Genomic DNA, 19,637 nt, shown 5'->3' on the forward strand with positions numbered 1-19,637 from the left:
CTCAGAGGAGGACACTGCATGCCACGCAGGGTCAGATGGGCACCATACTCTGTAGCGGAGTGAGGGCTGGGGGCTGAGGAAGCAGGCAGGCTTGGTAGTAACAAGAGTGCACAATGACCAGTGGTTCCTAAGGGGGAATGCAGTTGGCTTGTTTGAATAAATTCATGGGCTGGCAGACAGGTGAAGTGAAACTTCTTAGGCTGAGCTGCAACTGTTCTGGCTGATAAAAGAACTAGCCAGGTGGGGAGCCTTTCCTGCTGGGTGGCAGGGTAGGGGGTGTCTGGTAGAAACAGGAAAACCCACGGCTAGGCCTTTTGGGCCCTGTGAGGCTCAAAGATGTCAAGGCGGCATAGGAAATTTTAGATCTTAAAATTCAGCGAAGACCCTCTCCAGCTCTGGTAAATTATTTTGCTTGAAGTCTACTTCATGAGATATTAATATATTCACTCCTGCTTCCTTAAAAAATTAATGATTACATAGGATATCTTTCTCCATTCTTTTACTTTCAGCCTACTTAAGTCCTTAAGTGAGTTTGAAGTTTCTCATGAACAGTATTTCGTTGGGCCATGTGTTTATTATAGGCTCTCCATCCATCTGTCTTTTGGTTTATTTAGACCATTTACATTTATTTAAGGTGCTTTTTGTTACATAATTGCTTATGTCTGATGTTTTTACTATTTGCTTTTTTGTTTCCTTCTTCTTTCCCTCCATCTTGATCTATTTCTGTATAATGTTGTTGCGTGTATCTGTTTGTATAGTCTTGAAGTGTTTGCCTGGATGTTACAATATGCGTATTGTAATATAGTAGTCTACTGGTGCCAGTATTTACCACTTCAAAGTGTGGAAACCTGCCTTGCATTTATGTCTCTTTACCTTTTCCGCTTGTATGAATCACTGGCTTGAGTATTAGGTGGTGGTATGGTTTTTGTTTCAGTCGTCAAATGTGATTTTAAGAACTGCGGATTGTCTCGTGTATGTATCCACATTTCTGGTCTTTCCTTTGTCCCTCCTCCCGTAGTCCCATATTCATCCCTTCTGCATAAGAACTTTCTGTAGCCATTTTTTTATTTTGATTTTTTTGTTTTAATTTTTTGTATTGTGGAAATGACAGAACATATTTCTGTAGCCACTTTTTAGCATTTCTAAATTTACCAGAGACAAATTCCTATATTCTCTTCCTCTGATAATGTCTTTATTTCTCTCTTCATTTCTGAAGGGTAGTTTCATGGGATATAGAATTTGCAGCCAACAGTTTTTTTGTTTGTTTGGTTGGTTTTTTTTGTTTGTTTGTTTGGTTGGTTTTTTTTTAAGCACTTGAAAATGTTGTGCCACTTCCTTCTGGCCTCCATGGCATTTGAGTTGGTGTGTCCCTACAGGCATTCTGCCATTTTTGGTCTTTGTTTTTAGTTTTGAAAGTTTAATCAGCGTTGCTTTCTTTTGGTATACTTTGAGGTTTGCTCAGCTTCTTGAATCTGTAAGTTTATACCTTTCACTAAATGTGGGAAGCGTCAGGAATTAGTTATTTGCATGCTTTCGTAGTTCTGGTCTCCTGTGGGTCTCAGATAACATAAATGCGGGGTCTTTTGTTATCGTCCCACAGGTCCGTGCAGCTCTGTTCATTTGTTTTCAGGTTATTTTCTCTCTATTGTTTAGACTGGGTGAATTCTGTTGATCAGGTTTCAGCTTCTCTGATTCTCTCCTCTGTCGTCTCTACTTTTACTCAATAGAGCCCATCTAGATAGATTTTTTTTTAATTTTTGTTACTGTATTTTATATTTCTGTAATTTCCATTTGATTCTTCAGTTTCTTTGCTGATGTTTTCAGTTCTTTGTTTGTTGCCATAGGATTTGTAGTTGCTTGTTGAAGCATTTTTATACTGACTGTTATAAGTGGTGAGTCAGATGGTTCCAACATCTGCCTATGTAATTTTTTTATTTTTGCAGGCAGTCCTCCTATTTGTGTTAGTCTGTAGGTCCTGGTCTACTTTGTGGGCTGTGATTCCAATGGCAATTTAATTTCAGAGCCTTCATGGTGTTATTTTGGTCTGTTTGGCTTATATGTATCACTGGGACTCTCCCACCAGTCCCTGCAGTTGCCCAGCTGAGGAAACAGGGGAGCTGCCCCAGGCTGGGCCACCTGCTGCAGCTAGGTGGGTGGGGAATGGTGGTTGTCTTGGTGTGTGGAGCTGGTTTTCTTGTTGTGGGGAAGATTTCCTTTGATCTGGGGGGCTGAGTTTGCCTGGGTTGCCTTCTATTGCTACGTTGGGAGTTGGGAAACTCTGGGCCTGGTCAGCTTCCTATTGGATGAGGTCCAGGGAGACACCTGGCCACTATGCATTCCCTAGTCCTAGAGTCCCTCAGCAGCCTTTTTCTTTCCACCTTTCAGAATTCTCCATTGATCATCTCCTGTCTGTTATTTCTTAGGAGGGTATAATGTGTTATCTTCTCTAGACCAGAAATCCTTAATGGTGGTTTCGGGTTGTCACTGTGCTAAAGGGAGAATTGGTGTATTTGTGATGTCGAGTCTTTCAAATGAGGACATATCATTATTCAGTAGATAATATTTACAACACCTACTTCCTTGGGTTGAAGAATGTGGTTAAGTCAAGGAGAGTACTTAACGCAGTGCCTGGTGTGGCGAGCACTTATAGTGTTGGTGGTGATGCTATTCCTTTTGTCCTTTGGTAGCATATTAAAGCTTTTCTTCTTTTTTAAAAAAATAAAGTTCCGGTTCATTTCTTTTTAGGTTTATTCCTATTTTGTCCTTTTTTGCTTTTATTACAAATGGGAGCTTCCTATCTATTATAACTTCTACTGGTTCTTTGGCCCTTATGTGAAAATGTTTTAATAGCCTTGTAAACGTTGCTCTCCCAAATGAGTTTTAACTTGCCTATTTCTTTTATTTTCCTTTTTTTGAGACAGGGTCTCACTCTGTCACCCAGGCTGGAGTTCAGTGACGCAATTATGGCTCACTGCAACCTCTGCCTCCCGGGCCCCCAAAGTGCTGGGTTTACAGGCGTGAGCCACTGCACCCAGCCTTACTTGTCTATTTCTTTTAAGAGTGGGAACTATAATTGAGCCCAGAGCTCCAAAAACAAATGAAGGAATGAATGAGTGAATAAGCTCTTCCCATGGGTTTGGTGGGTTTGGGGCTCTACTCTTAATCTAAATGCTATGTTTTATATAATCTAAAATTTCCCCTAGGTGTGTTACACAATTGTGTTGTGTTGAACTTACATTGAGACTCCTTTTCACATGTGCTGGTATCAGCGTGGGGCTTTTCTATTCATTCTTTGAACTATTCTTTTGGGGGACACACATAGACCTCTGTGTCTTTCATAAAGAGTGTCCATTGGCCAGGTGCGGTGGCTCATGCCTGTAATCCCAGCACTTTGGGAGGCTGAGGAGGGCAGATCACGAGGTCAGGAGTTCGAGACCAGCCTGGCCAATTGGTGAAATCCCATCTTTACTGAAAATACAAAAATTAGCCAGGCTTGGTGGCGGGTGCCTATAATCCCAGCTACTCGGGAGACTGAGGCAGTAGAATTGCTTGAACCCAGGAGGCGGAGGTTGCAGTGAGCTGAGATCGTGCCACTGCACTCCAGCTTGGGTGACAGAGTGAGACTCCGTCTCCAAAAAAAAGAACAAAAACAAAAGAGTGTCCATTATGTATACTGGAAAAATTGAGATTGGGATTTTGACATGAAGTGCGGAAATGTGGATTGGGTCCATTTAGTTTACCTAAACAGATGATGAAATATGAACTGTTTTACAAAGCATTCCCTAGTGCAAAGTTTTGCCTGTGTGTGTAGTGACAGGAACAGTGAGAATGAGGCTTGGAACGTGGAGCATACTGTGGGCCTGTGGTGGGTGGGGCCAGCAGCACATGCATGCCTGGCTCACAGAGCAGCCTTTGGGCGTTCTTTTCCCAGAGGAGCTCTACGGTGACTTTGAAGACTTGGAAACGGGGGACGTGCACAAGGGAAAATCAGGCCCCAATACTCAGGTATGACTTTGTCGTAGCTGGCTGTTCTTGGTCATTGTGTTCTGAGAGAGGCCTACATTGAGAAATGTAAATCTTACTTGTGATGTGTGAAGATTGCAGACTGGATGGATAGATTCCTTCCTAAAGGATGGGGATGTGGGGACCAAAGAGAAGCTTTCTTGTTTACTTGTTAAGTTTTGGATGACAGTTACTACCGTTTCTTGCCGTAGTCATTTGCCAAGTCCACTGTGATTTTTCACTCACATAAGTCTTAGCTTCTTGGACTTACATTCAACCATTGCCATCATTCTCCTTTTTTTAAATTTAAGTGTCATTTAAAAGAATGAAGTCCCTGTTCTCCCTAATATTTCTTTAGAACAGGGTCTGGGAGCATCTGGGTGAGGGATACGTCTGTTATTTTTATTCCAGTTTGTGTTCCCAGCCAGCTTAAGGAATAGCAGCTAATTGTAATGCAGATGTAACCATTTCCTGTAGCAGTACTATGTTATTCAGAGAAAAAGGTTGTGTTGTGTTTTGTTTTGTTTTATTGATAATCATAACAGATTTTTGCGAAGATTTTTGTTTAAATAGAACTTTTAAAAATCTAATGTTTAAAGAAAAGACCTTCATAAACATACACAGAATTTTTTCTTCTGGAAATTTAAGAATGAAGATATAGAGAAAGAAGTTAAGGAAGAAATTGACCCTGACGAAGAAGAAAGTGCCAAGAAAAAGCATTTGGATAAGAAGAGAAAATTGAAGGAGATGTTTGATGCAGAATATGATGAAGGAGAAAGCACATATTTTGATGATCTTAAAGGAGAAATGCAGAAACAAGCACAGGTGAGAAACCTCAGTTCCTCTTAGCCCCTTGTCAAGACTATCATATAGCACAGGAATCCCTGACTTTGTTTGGGTCCCTGCTTCCTATCCTGCTTCTGTGCCTTTCATTTGGACTCCTGGGTAGAGATGCATGTGAGTGTGTTTATTCATGCAGTGAGCTCATTGTTTCTGCAGTCAGAAGGTCACCAGAAAAAGATTCATACCTATTTTGTAACAAGAATTAGGAAACAGAAATGACTGAGACATGGTCTCTCCTTTTGAGATGGTCTCTACTTTTACAATGTAGTGATCTGAGACAGTGTGTTCATTTCAGTGCAAGCATTGGCAGCCTATTCCCATCGCTGCTCCCTGATTTGAATGGCAGGTGATCAGTGGCCCCTGTGGCTTATGGACACACCAGAGCTCCCAGGGGAAGTGCTCTGAAAACTCATCCTGGTCAGAGTTCAGAAGGACATGTGGAGTATAAGGTCAGATGTGGAAATAAAGGGAGATGGTGTGGCCCTCCTGCCTGGGGATGCTGAGCAGGTTGCTGGAGGCGGTGATCTCACTCTGAAGGAGACAGACACAGAAACGTGGGTACAGTTGATGGTGAGCATCTGAGTTGCGTCTTGTTAGTGAAGCCAGGAGTGCCTGTGTAAGCTGGAACAGATTAGGTATATGATTTGTGAAACGGAGTTTCATCCTAGGTCTTCATCTAGTCAAAGGACTATTTCCTGATTAGGCATTAGCTTAGCGGTTGCTAGTCTGTGTTGACCTTTGAAAGGCATGACTAAGCTAACTCTGAAGTTTTTGCTTCACACCATTTACAATTTAAAATTACCTAGAGCCTTGTGGGCCATTGGAAAAGACTGAATGTTTCACTCTGAAATGGGAGTCCTTGGAAGGTTTTGAGCAGAGGAGAGACATTCAGGTAATCGGATCACTCTGCCAAGAGATCAGTCGGGTGGCACAAACCAGATGGCTGGCAGTGGAGATGAGACAAAGAGTCAAACCCAGATAGACTTTATTTGGAAGCTGGGTCAGTAGGATTTCCTGGTGGACTGAATGTGGGGTGTGTGAGAGGAAATGAGGATGGCGACTGGAAGTTCCTGGAAGGATGGGTTGTTGTAAGTTGGATAGGAAACCCTCTGTAGATGCAGTTTTGGGAAGATGATGTTTGGTTCGGCTGGGTATCATGCAGACAAGCGGAGTGTCAGGTCTGGAGAGAGAGGTCTGTCCAGGGACTTAGATGTACAGCCCTCAGCATGTAGATGCCACTTCATGCTGTGAGGTGGTCGGGGAGTGAGTGCAGAGTGAGTGGGAGGAGCAAGACTGGCATGGGCAAGATGGGGCGATTGTGGCCGTGAGTCCTGAGCAGTGTGAGCATGCAGGCACGCAGGAGGCCAGTTGTACACGGAGGCGAAGCATTGTTCAGATCCCGCTGCCATGTTAACTACGGTGAAGGCAGAGTTGACCACTGGAGGAGTCCTTCAGCGTGGAGGCCTTCAGCGATCTTGGCAAGCACCAATTTTCATGGATGTAGGAGAATGGGAGCAGAGGAACTGGAGGCTGCAACTGCAGAAAACTTTTGTGAGGTTTTGCTGCAGAGAGAAGCAGAGAAATGAAGCAGTTGTTGGTGGAAGAAGTGGAATCAAAAGGTTTTGAGATAAGAGAGAGAACAGAGGGAAGAGCTGTTGGAATAAAGTCCAGGAAGAGTGGATGGTGTCTAGTGAGCAAGTGATGTGTGGCCCTGAGTAGAGGCATGGACAAATCATCTGTGCCTGAGCTGCCCATAGAACTTTCTGTGATCATCGAGGTGCACGTCAGTGCTTCCCAATATTGTAACACTGGCTGCAGGTTGATATGAACCACTTCCAGTGTGACTAGTGTGATTGAGGAACTGCATTTTAAATATTATGTAATTGTAATTAATTACAATTACGTAAAAAATGTGAAAGAATTGTTCGGAAAGGAAGGAAAGAAGGTGTGGACTGGGGACATTTCCAGTGTTTGGGCATGCAGGGCTCCACAGTTATCTACATTTGCTGTCCCTTGGAGCAGGAGAGAAGAAAACAGTTGGGACATATTCTGAGCAGACTGTAGAGGTAAAATGTGTAGGTTTTTTTTTTTTTTTGGTTTTTTGGTTTTTGAGATGGAATCTCGCTCTATTGCCCAAGCTGGAGTGCAGTGGCACGATCTCGACTCACTGCAACCTCCGTCTCCCGGGTTCATGCGATTCTCTCACCTCTGCCTCCTGAGTAGCTGGGACTACAGGCACGCACCACCATGCCCAGCTGATTTTGGTATTTTTAGTAGAGACGGGGTTTCACCATGTTGGCGAGGCTGGTTTCAAACTCCTGACCTCATGTGATCTGCCCGCCTCGGCCTCCCAAAGTGCTGGGATTACAGGCGTGAGCCACTGTACCCAGCCAAATGTGTAGTATTTTTAATAGGATAAAGCCTACATAATTCTGTCCACAGTTCCTTTACTTAGAAATTGCTTATTTGTTCATGTTAATCTTATGTTTATTACAGATAACAGCATACAGGTTTTTTTTTTCCCGGTCATGTACAGCTGAATCGCGCAGAATTTGAAGATCAAGATGATGAAGCCAGAGTTCAGTATGAGGGTTTTCGACCTGGGATGTACGTCCGCGTTGAGATTGAAAATGTTCCCTGTGAATTTGTGCAGAACTTTGACCCCCATTACCCCATTATCCTGGGTGGCTTGGGCAACAGTGAGGGAAATGTTGGCTACGTGCAGGTGGGTCCCTTTGCTGCATATTTGATGCCTTCGGCTCTGTGGATTTCCCCTCCATCAATCATCTTACCCTCTCATACCCTCAGATGCGTCTGAAGAAACATCGCTGGTATAAGAAAATCCTCAAGTCCCGAGATCCAATCATATTTTCTGTAGGGTGGAGGAGGTTTCAGACCATCCCACTGTATTATATCGAAGATCACAATGGAAGACAAAGGCTTCTAAAGTATACCCCACAGCACATGCATTGCGGAGCAGCCTTTTGGGGTAAAATATGTTTACAATAACTTGCCTATTGCCGAGATTAAACCTTACAGGCTGCGTTATTATAGCTTTGTGCTTTTCTTTCATAAAATTCCACTCCTAAGGTTTTTCTCTTTTCTGGGAGCGGGGAGGTGGTTTGGAGTATATATGTAAATCTATATCCAAATCTAAATGTCCATATCCAGTATGTTAAATTAGAATCTAAAATTTGTGGTTTGCTATATTTCTTTTTTTCCTTTTCCTTTAAGGCCCTATCACTCCACAGGGAACTGGTTTCTTGGCAATACAGTCTGTCAGTGGCATAATGGTAACTATCTTGGATGATTTCTTTTACAGATTGGTTTGACAAATATATCCTGAGTGTGGGTTATTATGTACATGAGACTTTAAGTTGAAAATTACTCATTTTTATTAATATAAAGTAAATATCCCTTTGCTTTTAATCTTCCTACATCCTTTTCAGTAGGGTGTGGGATTAGAGGAGGGGAGGTGGAAGAATTATAATGGTACATTTCCTATTTTTGTGCATCTTTCGCATTTATTTATCTAAGCAAGTACTTAAGCAGTGCTCACCATGTGCTAAGCACTATATGAGGTTGTGAGGAGCCATCAGAGACTCCCTGCAGCCGTGCTGGGGTAGCAGTCTGTTCACTCCATTTTCATTTGACCAATCAGACAAGGCAGGGTTTATTGGTCCCATTTAACAGAGAAGAAAGCAGAATAATGAGCAGGTGGAATCTGCCCTGGAGGTCCAAATTTTAATTTCCTAAACATTGCAACTGTATTTTTCTTTTCCATTTCATTGCAAATAAATCATTATAGTGAAATTACATTCCTCTGAAATCACTCTCAGGAAAGTACTCAAGTCGCCTTTTTTTTTTTTTTTTTTTTTGGAGACAGAGTCTCACTCTGTCATCCAGGCTGGAGTGCAGTGGCACGATCTTGGCTCACTGCAACCTCTGCCTCCTGGGTCTAAGCGGTTCTCCTGCCTCAGCCTCCCGAGTAGCTGGGATTACAGGTGTGCACCATCATGCTGAGCTAATTTTTGTATTTTTAGTAGAGACGGGATTTTGCCATGTTGGTCAGACTGGTCTTGAACTTCTGACCTCAGGTGATCCATCTGCCTTGGCCTCCCAAAGTGCTGGGATTACAGGTATGAGCCACTGTGCCCGGCCTCAAGTCACCCTTGTTAGTTTGACTTACCAACTTTAAAGTTTTGGATTGCTTTTGTCAAACCACTGGGTTGCAAGTTCAGATGGTCTCTCTTGTTTTTCTTAGCTAATTGTAAGTAAAATTGACTTTGGTAATTTATTGTGTCACATAGAATTGAAGTTTTTCTCTTGCTGATATTATTCCTATTTTCAAATTTTGGGGTTCCTGTTAGCCTGATTTTCGAATAGCTGCCACAGGAGTTGTTCTTGATCTGGATAAATCCATAAAAATTGTGAAGAAATTAAAGCTAACTGGTTTTCCATATAAAATTTTCAAGAACACTTCATTTATTAAGGTCTGTATATCTATATATTCTCATATTTATAAATGTCCATATTGTTTGAGAAAAGGAATGAAATACCTTTAAAATATGGGCCTCATATTTTTAGAAAAGTGTTTGAAATCTTTTATAAACTTCATATTTTGTTTGCTCCTTTATATTCTGTGTTACTTAAATATGCTCTAAAAAGCAGTGGTAAAACAGCTCTTTAGGAATTGAGGCTGTTACTCATAACTTCCATGTGAGACTGCCACAGAACTCATATTGAAAATATGTCATTTTATCCACTGGGTTTTGTTTCCTACTTTTTTTTTTTTTTTTTGTCTTATTATTTTTATTAGTTATAATTGTCATGTAAAATAGCTGTCTGCAAATGCTTTGTCGATTTTTCTACTGGTTAGACAAACTTGTGATTTTTTTCCCTTAACACAAATAAAAAAAGTAGGAAACACTTTTTTTATTTGTGTTAAGAAAGGGAAAAAAATCACAAGTTTGTCTAACCATTCAGTAGAAAAATCGACAAAGCATTTGCAGACAACTTGGCAAGGGTACAGAGAAACGGATGTACTGTTTTTCAGTATTTGGGGAGGTTGGTTTGAGCAGCATTTATTCAGAATTTCATTAGTGGGGATGTTTCTGTTGAAAACACAGAGTTAGAAAGTCTTAAAATGTTCTTGCAATATAAGGTAATAATACCACCGGCGTTTATCTTACTGTTTTCATGTTCTAAGTGCATGCACCTGAGTAAAAGGATCTGGGCTGCAGTCCAGTCTGAGAGATGCCAGCAAAGACTGCCTAGGCCAGTTCAGTCCAGTAAATCCCTCTTCGATCTTCTCTTCCACACAGACAGCAGTGATGAGCATGCCCATGAACTGACATGATTATTTTGGGGAAAATGAAAGAGTTGTATTCTTTTTGAGGTAGTAATTCCACTTTCAGGGGCAAATACATTTTGATTATTTTATCACCCTTCAGTGAGTTGTTTTTGTTCTTTAATCAAGGATGTATGTTTGAAGTAAGAAGTAAAGCATAAAGTATATGATTTTGTGTGTGTGTGTTTTTATCTTGCTATACCTGTAGGGAATGTTTAATTCTGCCTTGGAAGTGGCCAAATTTGAAGGTGCTGTGATTCGAACTGTCAGTGGGATAAGGGGGCAGATCAAGAAAGCACTCCGAGCTCCAGAAGGAGCTTTCCGAGCCAGCTTTGAGGATAAGCTGCTGATGAGCGGTGAGTGTCTTGAGTAGTGTTCAGGGCAGGGTGTTACCATTCATGCTTGACTTCTAGCCAGTGTGACGAGAGGCTGGAGTCAGGTCTCTAGAGAGTTGAGCAGCTCCAGCCTTAGATCTCCCGGTCTTATGCGGTGTGCCCATTCGCTTTGTGTCTGCAGTCCCCTGGCCACACCCAGTAACAGTTCTGTGATCTATGAGAATAGTTTCCGTAGCGAGCTTTCCCTTCAAATACTTTGCAGCCAGGTAGAGAAGTTTGGAGTGAAGGTTTTATTCTTTGTTTCTTCACAATATGGATATGAATCTTCTTTTGAAAATGTTAAAGTAAATCACCTCTCTTTTCAGATATTGTCTTCATGCGAACTTGGTATCCTGTTTCCATCCCAGCCTTCTATAACCCAGTAACATCTTTGTTGAAAGCAGTGGGTGAGAAAGACACCTGGTCAGGAATGCGGACAACGGGCCAACTCAGGCTCGCCCATGGCGTCAGACTAAAGGCGAACAAGGACTCTCTGTATAAGGTACTGGTCGCGTGTGTGTTAGTGGAGATGAAGCCTGTGCTCTACAGACAGGGAGTCACCCAGACACTTTTCTATAATTTCTTACGTGCTTTGAATATTCAAGTATAACATCTAATGTTAAATTTGATTGAACAATTGTATATTTGTGGAATATTTTGGAATGGAACACCAAAAAATGGTAATAGTGGTTCTTTCTGGATTGAAGACAAACTTTTCTTTTTTAAAATAAATTTTATTTTATATATTTGAGGTTGACCACATGATCTTAAAGGATACATATAGATAGTAAACTGTTACTATAGTGAAGCAAATTAACATAGCTACCATCTCACATAATTAGATTTTTTTGTGTGTAACAGGAACAGCTAAAATCTACTTATTTAACAAAAATCCCAAAGACAATACATTTTTATTAACTATAGCCCTCATGATATACACTAGATCTCTAACTTGTTCATCCTATATGTCTGCTACTTTGTATTATTTTAATATACATCTCCCCATTTCCTATTGGTCATTTCCTATTTGGCCCATTTTTCAACTGGGTTGTTTTTCTGCTATTAAGTTGTAAGAGTTCTTTACTGATTTTTGGATATTAACACTTTATCAGATAAGTGGTTTGCAAATATTTCCTCCAGTCTGTAGGTTCCCTTTTCATTTTGTTGGTTGTTCCTTTGCTGTGCAGAAGCTTTTTAGTTTGATGCAGTCCTCCTTGTTTATGTTTACATTTGTAGCCTGGCTTGTGGTGCGATATCCAAAAAATTATTGCTAAGGCCAATGTCAAGAGGCTTTCCCCCTATGTTTTCTTCTAGGAGTTTTATGGTTTCAGGTCTTATTTGGGTCTTGGGTCTTGTATCTGTTTTGAGTTGATTTTTGTGTATGGTGTATGATCAGGGCCCAATTTTATTATTTTGCATGTGAAAATCCAGTTTTCCCAGCACTATTATTGAAGAGACTGTCTTTTTTACCATTGTGTTGTCTTGTTTGCCCTTGTCAAAAATTAGTTGACAGTATATGTTTGGATTTATTTCAAAGGTCTCTGTTCTATTCCATTGGTCTATTTTTTTGTTTTTATGCCAGCACCATACTGTTTTGATTACTATAGCTTTGTAATACAATTTTAAATCAAGAGGTGTGATGCCTCCAACTTTTTCTTTCACAGTAATCTCTTGGCTGTTTGGGGTTTTTTGTGGTTCCATGTGAGTTTCAGGATTGTTTTTTCTTTTATTTTCTTTTTTTTTTGAGGCAAAGTCTCACTCTGTCGCCGAAGCTGGAGTGCAGTGGCATAATCTTGGCTCACTGAAACCTCTGCCTCCCGGATTCAAGCAATTCTCCTGCCTCAGCCTCCCAAGTAGCTGGGACTACAGGCACGTGCCGCTACGCCCAGCCAATTTTTGTGGTTTTAGTAGAGACAGGGTTTCACTATGTTTGCCGGGCTGGTCTCCAACTCCTGACCTCGTGATCCGCCCGCTGCGGTCTCCCAAAGTGCTGGAATTACAGGCGTGAGCCACTGCGCCTGGCCAGGATTGTTTTATTCTGTTCTGTGAAGAATGCCATCAGAACTTTGATGAGGATTGTGCTAAATCTGTATATTTGCTTTGGGTAGTGTGAACATTTTAACAATATTAATTCTTCTGATCCATAAACATAGGATGTCTTTCCATTTGTTCATGTCTAAATTTCTTTCATCAATGTTTTGTGGTTTTCAGGTGTACACATCTCTCACCTTCTTGGTTAAGTTTATTGCTAAGTTTTTGTTTTTCTTTGATGCTATTGTAAATGAGATTATTTTCTTGATTTCTTTGTCAGCTAGGTTATTTGTATACAGAAATGCAACTGATTTTTATATGTTGAGTTTATACCTTGCAGCTTAACTGAATTGATTTAGTAGTTTTCACACTTTTTTGTGGCGTCTTTGGAGTTTTTTACGTAAAGGATCTTGTCATCTGCAAATAGAGATAATTTTACTTCTTTAATTTAGTTGCCGTTTTTTCCTCATCTGATTGCTCTTGCAAGTACTCTATTGAATAAAAGTGATGAGGCTGGCCATCCCTATCTTGTACTCAATCTTAGTGGAAAAGCTTTTAGTTGTTCCCCACTATGATGTGGACTGTGGGTTTTTCATAAATGGTCTTTATTACGTTGAGGAACTTTCCTTCTATACATAAACTGTTAAGAGGTTTTATCAAGAAAAGTTGCTAAACTTTGTTAAATGCTTTTTCTGCATCAATTGAGGTGACCATGTCGTTTTATCTTTCATTTTGTTAATGTGATATATCACATTGATTGATTTACATATGTTAAACCAGCCTTGCATGCCAGGGATAAATCCCACTTAAACACGATGTATGATGTTTTTGATGTGTTGTTGAATTCTATTTGCTAAAATTTTTTTAGGATGTTTGCATCAGTGTTTAATTTATTGGAGAAGTTGACCTGTAGTTTTTGTTTGTTTTGTGTGTGTGTATGTGTATGTGTGTGTGTGTGTGTGTGTTTTGGTTTGGCTTAGGTATTAAGGTGATACTGGCCTGGTAAAATGTGTTTGGAATTATTTCCTCTTGCTCTATTTTTGCAAAGAGTTTAAGAAGTAAACTCCCAGGGGATGGGAGTGACTCTGGACATGGGAGTGACATGATAGTGACTCTGGACCCTACAGTGGTGGGACACAGCAGCATCTCAGTCTCTGCGAGGCCAGGCGCAGCATCAGCAAGGACCCCAGAATGATGGAGCACTACTGTGGCTTGGGCCCTCGGGGGCAGGGACCAGTGCAGCAACTACTTCTCTCCCTGGGGAGGCAGGTGCCTGGGCAACTCAGATTCTCCAGGGCTAGTCCAGTTCCAAGGAAGCAGGGTTCTACAGTTGTTTGTCCTGAAGGGCAAGGTTCAACCAATTGCCATTTTCCTGGGATGTGGGGGAGCCATGTTGGCTCATCCCTGGCAGGTGTGGCTGCTCAGCTCAGCCAAGACACTGATTCCCTGTGAAGCAGGACAGTGCTTCAGCTCTCGTGCGGTGGGGGGTGTGACTGCTGAGACTGGCCAAGGCACTGATTCCCTGGAAAGCAGGGCACCAAGTCAGCTCAGGCTCCAAGGGGCAGGGTGCAATGGCAGCTGGGAGGGGAGGGGCACGGCAGCGTGGCCCTGCAGGGTGGGGTGTATGCTGTGATGTGGACATCGTTTGTTCCCACCAGCACTCATGTTGAAATTTGATTCCAAATGTGGTGGTGTGGGAGGTGGGGCCTAGTGGGAGGTATTTGGGTCACAGGGCATCCTTTATGAATAGATTAATGCCTTTTCATGGGACTGGATTATTTACCAGGAGTGGATTGTTATCAGAGTGAGTTCAGCTTCCTAGACTCATGTTTCCTCTCTTGCCATGTGAGCCCCTTGCATACACCTGTTTCCCCTTCCACTTTCCCCATGAGATGAAGCAGCACAAGACCCTCGCCAGATGTGCTGCCCGATCTCAGACTTTCAGACACAAGCAGGGTGAGCCAAATAAACCTTTTTTATAAAATAAGTTACCGATTCTCAGGTATTCTGTTACAGCCACACGAAATGGCCTAAGACAGTGTAACAGCAGCTCAGGGATGGTGGGCCACTAGGTGGGGGTGATATAGAGCAGCAAAGCCTGAGGATGGAAGAAGGGTGTGGTGGCTGCTCACCCTGGGTGGGACATGCTCCCGAAGTGGTTCCAGGTCCAGGAGGGCACGTTGCAGCAGCAGCTGGTCCATGGGGGTGGGGCACAATGTCAGTTCCTTCTCTGAGGGGAGTGCTGGGGCTGCTGGGCCCCTCTTGCTTCCTTATCCCCGCAGGGAGACATCCCCTCTGCTTCAGGCTGATCCCTCTGGGGGATGGGTGGTGGGGGGCAGATGTTTCCTTCTCTCCTTTATGTGACCATCCTAGTTTTCTGTGCTCTACTGGATTTCTGCTACTCCTTGATGCACTCTGGGGCTCTCCTTTAGTGACTCTCATCAAAATATAGTTGTTTGCTGCTTTGGCTGTCTTTGTCAGGGGATGAGCGCAAGGGGCTATTGATCGGCCCCTTGCTGGCGTCACTCCCTCTTAAACTTTTCACTGGGTACTCTTTTGAACTATTTTTTTCCCCACCATATACATGTATTTTTAAAACATTAATGTGCTAATTTCTATTAAAGCAATGTGGATTTTTCTGAAAGTTTTGATGTTTTAATAAGCTTTTTATTGAAATGTTAATGTACATACGGAAGAGTGCTCAAATCATAAGTGTGCAGCTAGATGAACTGTAGCACACCAGCTGCCACGCCCTGGACCAAGCAGTAGCCTCGCCCTGTGGCCTCTCCCAGGCACTGCCTCCCCAACCCACAAAATAGCTACTTTCCCAGTTCCTGACGTAGATTTGTTCTGCCTGATTTTGACTTTTATAAAATACAGCACATTCTATTTAGCCTGGCTTCTTTAGTTGAGTATTACGGAACACATCCATGTTCTTGTCTATGGCAGACATTGATTTATTGTCATTGTTGAGTTCCATTATATGACTGTGTCACCATTTATCCATTGATGGGTAAAATGATTTCCTATTTTTGGCCGTTATCCCACGGCCCTTAATACTAAGGTCTGGATATGGGACTTGCAGGTATGCAGGGGCACACACACTTCTGCTGGAGGATCCCTAGGTAGGGTGGAGATTCCAGGGCACCTGTGCTCTGCTTCAGTGTGGAGGCTTCTGTGTCGTGTTCTGGGAGCACAGCGGCTTGGCCTCCACCACCAGCAGCAGTTTAAAGAGTTCCTGCTGTTCCACATGCTTGCCGACAATTGGCCTCTTCGGTTTTTGTTTTTTTTCATTTTAGGTTTTCAGTGCCTGCCTGGACTTGTGTTTTCATTTAGATTTTGGTTTCTTAGAACTGTTGTTATTCTCTTCACAGCTTAACAATGCATTTGAAAAGATTTGTTTTCATATGGAGTATTCAGTTTTGTAATAAGAGGGTTGTTCAAGGCATCAGTCTGCCACTCTGCTAGAAACAGAAATCTCCCAGGCATTTCTTTGTATATAAAATAGTTAATGAAATTTTGAATCGTCTTACATGAATTTTTATTAAAATACACTTCAGGATGTGGTGCCCATTATCCATTCTACTCTTTTGTAACAAGTAGATGTCTCCGAATTCTTGAATTCGAAAACAATCAGGGCTCCTAAACAGAGAATATGGAATATTATTGGGGATGATGTCTTTAATAATACATTTCAAGATAGGAGAAACTTTTTCTATATAGTTGACTTTAATAAAAGCCTAGGGCAAAACTTTCAATTTATTAACAGTATTTATGAGGCGGTTAAGAGTTTGGGTCATCTCCGTCTCCACTAAAAATACAAAAAATTAGCCAGGCATGGTGGCGGGCGCCTGTAGTCCCAGCTACTCGGGAGGCTGAGGCAAGAGAATGGTGTGAACCCAGGGGCAGAAGTTACAGTGAGCCGAGATCGTGCCACTGCACTCTAGCCTGGGCGACAGAGCGAGACTCCGTCTCAATAAAAAAAAAAAAAAAAAAAAAAAAAAAAAAAAAAGGATTTGGGTCATCTCAATTAAACATAGAATTTAAGATTACCTTGAAAATTCAGTGCATAGTATTTTGCCTTCATCTGTTGTTTGAGTCTCCCTTCTTTTAGCCATCCTTCCATCAGAAATAGAATACCAAGTTAAACTTCTTAATTAGAATCAGGAATCAGGACTCTTTGGCTGCTGATTGAAGGAAGAACTGTCCTTAAATCCAGAGTGGGCCAGTTGTGGTGTCTCATGCCTGTAATCCTAGCACTTTGGGAGGCCAAGGCAGATGGATCACCTGAGGTCAGGAGTTCAAGAGTTCAAGACCAGCATGACCAACATGGTGAAACCCCATCTCTACTGAAAATACAAAAATTAGCTGGGCGTGGTGGTGTGCGCCTGTAGTCCCAGATACTTGGGAGGCTGAGACAGGAGAATTGCTTGAACCCAGGAGGTGGAGGTTGCGTGAGCCAAGATCGCGCCACTGCTCTCTAGCCTGGGCGACAAGGCAAGACTCCAGCTCAAAAAAAACAAACAAAAAAAACATCCAGAGTGGTTGATAGTCAAGATAAAAAGCTAGATTATTTTTGTTAGTCTGGGAAATAAGCACCTCAGTGGCCCAAAGACAAGGCCTGAAATTTCCATGAAAAGAAACTGGGATCTATTCATCTGTTCTGTTGAGACCCCATAGTTCCATACCATAGAAATGGGCACAGTGGGTTTTGGGGGGAGAGTTGTAAGTATAAGCTCTCTGTTCCTCTGTTTACTGAGAATTGTGGGTGTCCACTGAGGCAGTTCATATTTGGCAGATGATTGAGTCCTGATTTCTCAGGGCCAGCAGACTCTGGTGTTACTGATCTTGTGGAAAAGTCAACCCAATGAGAAGATTTTATGCAGAAGTTTTAAATGCACATTGATCATAATTTGAATATGTCACAGTCTTTATTTTTCTTTTCAGCCAATCCTGAGGCAAAAGAAACATTTTAATTCACTGCACATTCCAAAAGCCTTGCAGAAGGCCCTGCCATTTAAGAACAAGCCCAAGACCCAAGCAAAGGCAGGCAAGGTGCCAAAGGACAGGCGGAGACCGGCCGTCATACGCGAGCCTCATGAAAGAAAGGTACTGTCGCCCATGCCATACTGCACGCTGCATTTAGATAGGAAAAGAACACTCTCAGTAGCACACTTCCTGTTTCTACTGTAGTCTCAGTTATTCAGGGCACTGGAACTAAAGTCAGAGGAAGAGCCAGAGTCCATTTCCCTTCCTTTGCCTGGTCCTGCTCTGCCCTGTGCTTTTCATGGGGGATAACAGGCACATGGCTGGGGAACCCTTCTGTCTTGGTTAGCTGCACACAGTGTCCACAGAATGATGAACAGAGGTGGTAAAGGTAAAATGCGATCACACCTGTGTCTCCATGCCAACAATGACTTCCTAGCACAGGAAGCATTTTCACGCAGTTAATATTCATTTGGATCTTGGGTTGCCTCTAGTCTTAGTGCTTAGGATGCGAGTGTGTGGTGGCTGAGAGCATTCTGATACTCACCGGCTTTTGTCCTTGTCAGATCCTTGCACTGCTGGATGCTCTGAGTACGGTGCACAGTCAGAAGATGAAGAAGGCCAAGGAGCAGCGGCACCTGCACAATAAAGAGCACTTCAGAGCCAAGCAGAAGGAGGAGGAGGAGAAGCTGAAGCGGCAGAAGGACCTCAGGAAGAAGCTCTTCCGAATTCAGGGGCAGAAGGAAAGAAGAAACCAGAAGTCCAGTTTGAAGGGGGCTGAGGGCCAGTTGCAGTGAGCCTTTGGACTGGAGGGACTGTCCCTGGATCTGCGGAGGTAGACAGTTTCAAACATCACAGTTTGAATGCCTGTGAATGACAAGTCAGTGGGAAAGAGCTCAAGAGATGTCTCTACCCAAACTGTGCCTGCAAGAGGAGGAACAGAGAAGCCTGGGCTGCTGGGCTGGGTTCATTCTCATCACTTGGGGCTGTCGAGATTTAAAGTGATGTAAGCTGTGGTTATGTGGATTCTCTTACTTTCCTCTGCCTGTCTCAGTTTAATTATTTTGTCCTACAGAAATATCATTAAAATATTTTTTGTTACTTTTGGCTTAGTAGTTTTCATTAGGGATGAATGCCTGACAATTCTTTGTGGACAATTATTTATGCTACCACCTTCATGAGGAGTCTTCCAGAAGAGAAAGAAATATTCACTTGAACCCTCAGCTCTCATGGAAGATTTTAGAGAAGAGTGTGTAGTGTTTTTGTTGTGTTTTTTGTTTGAGTGACAAGCAAACCTAGATGGTACAGCCTACTGTGCACCTGGGATCTATGGGCTCCTTTGATCCCTGGCCCTCGTGGACATTTTCTATCTTATTTCATATGTTCTGCATGTTAGTATAGTGACAAGGTAACAGTAAGTACTTTTTTAAAGCTTTAGACTTAGGAGATTGTTGTCTCAGGGGCAGAGACCAAGGAAATCTTATGTATCAGTGAGACAGGCTTCCCGTATTATGCTCATGCGTTATACCTGCCTAGCTACATTGCCTTTTTTTAAATTAAACATTATATTGAAGTAATCATACTATTACATAGGCGATGTATGTATTTTATGATTGTATGTTGATGTAGTTATGGGGAATCTAATCCCATACGATGTAATCATAGATTCACATATAGTTGTATATTTTGCCCAATTTCTCTCAGTGGTAACATTTCACACATATCACAATCAGGATGTTGACATCAATACAGCCCACTGATTTTATTCACATTTCCCCAGCTTTACTTTCCCCAACATATATTCCTCCATGTACGCGTGGGTGTGTAGAAATATGGAACGCAGCTGGGCACAGTGACTCAACCTGTAATCCCAGCACTTTGGGATGCTAAGGGAGGAGGATCACTTGAACCCAGGAATTTGAGACCAACTTGGGCAACATGGCAAAACCTCATCTCTACAAAAAATAAAAAATTCGCCAGGTGTGGTGGTGCACACCTGTAGTTCCAGCTGCTTGGGAGGCTGAGGTAGGAGGATCACTTGAGCTCGGGAG

At 42.3% G+C, this 19,637-nt stretch overlaps 1 protein-coding gene across 4 annotated transcripts in view; it reads left to right on the forward strand.

Moving 5' to 3' along the window:
* BMS1 (BMS1 ribosome biogenesis factor) overlaps positions 1-18,687 on the forward strand; it is a 48,253-nt gene extending 29,566 nt beyond the window's left edge. For 3 of the 4 annotated variants that reach the window (XM_063727211.1, XM_054521807.2, XM_063727210.1), the window contains exons 14-23: positions 3,932-4,005; positions 4,651-4,827; positions 7,382-7,570; positions 7,654-7,834; positions 8,080-8,138; positions 9,216-9,338; positions 10,404-10,551; positions 10,896-11,071; positions 17,548-17,709; positions 18,153-18,687. In XM_063727211.1, coding sequence (XP_063583281.1) covers positions 3,932-4,005; positions 4,651-4,827; positions 7,382-7,570; positions 7,654-7,834; positions 8,080-8,138; positions 9,216-9,338; positions 10,404-10,551; positions 10,896-11,071; positions 17,548-17,709; positions 18,153-18,383 — 1,520 coding nt within the window. In that variant the 3' untranslated portion in view covers positions 18,384-18,687. 4 annotated transcript variants of the gene reach the window in all.
* The last annotated feature ends 950 nt before the right edge of the window (positions 18,688-19,637 follow it).

Source organism: Pongo abelii, chromosome 8 (genome assembly GCF_028885655.2).
Source record: "Pongo abelii isolate AG06213 chromosome 8, NHGRI_mPonAbe1-v2.0_pri, whole genome shotgun sequence".
NCBI lineage: Eukaryota > Metazoa > Chordata > Mammalia > Primates > Hominidae > Pongo > Pongo abelii.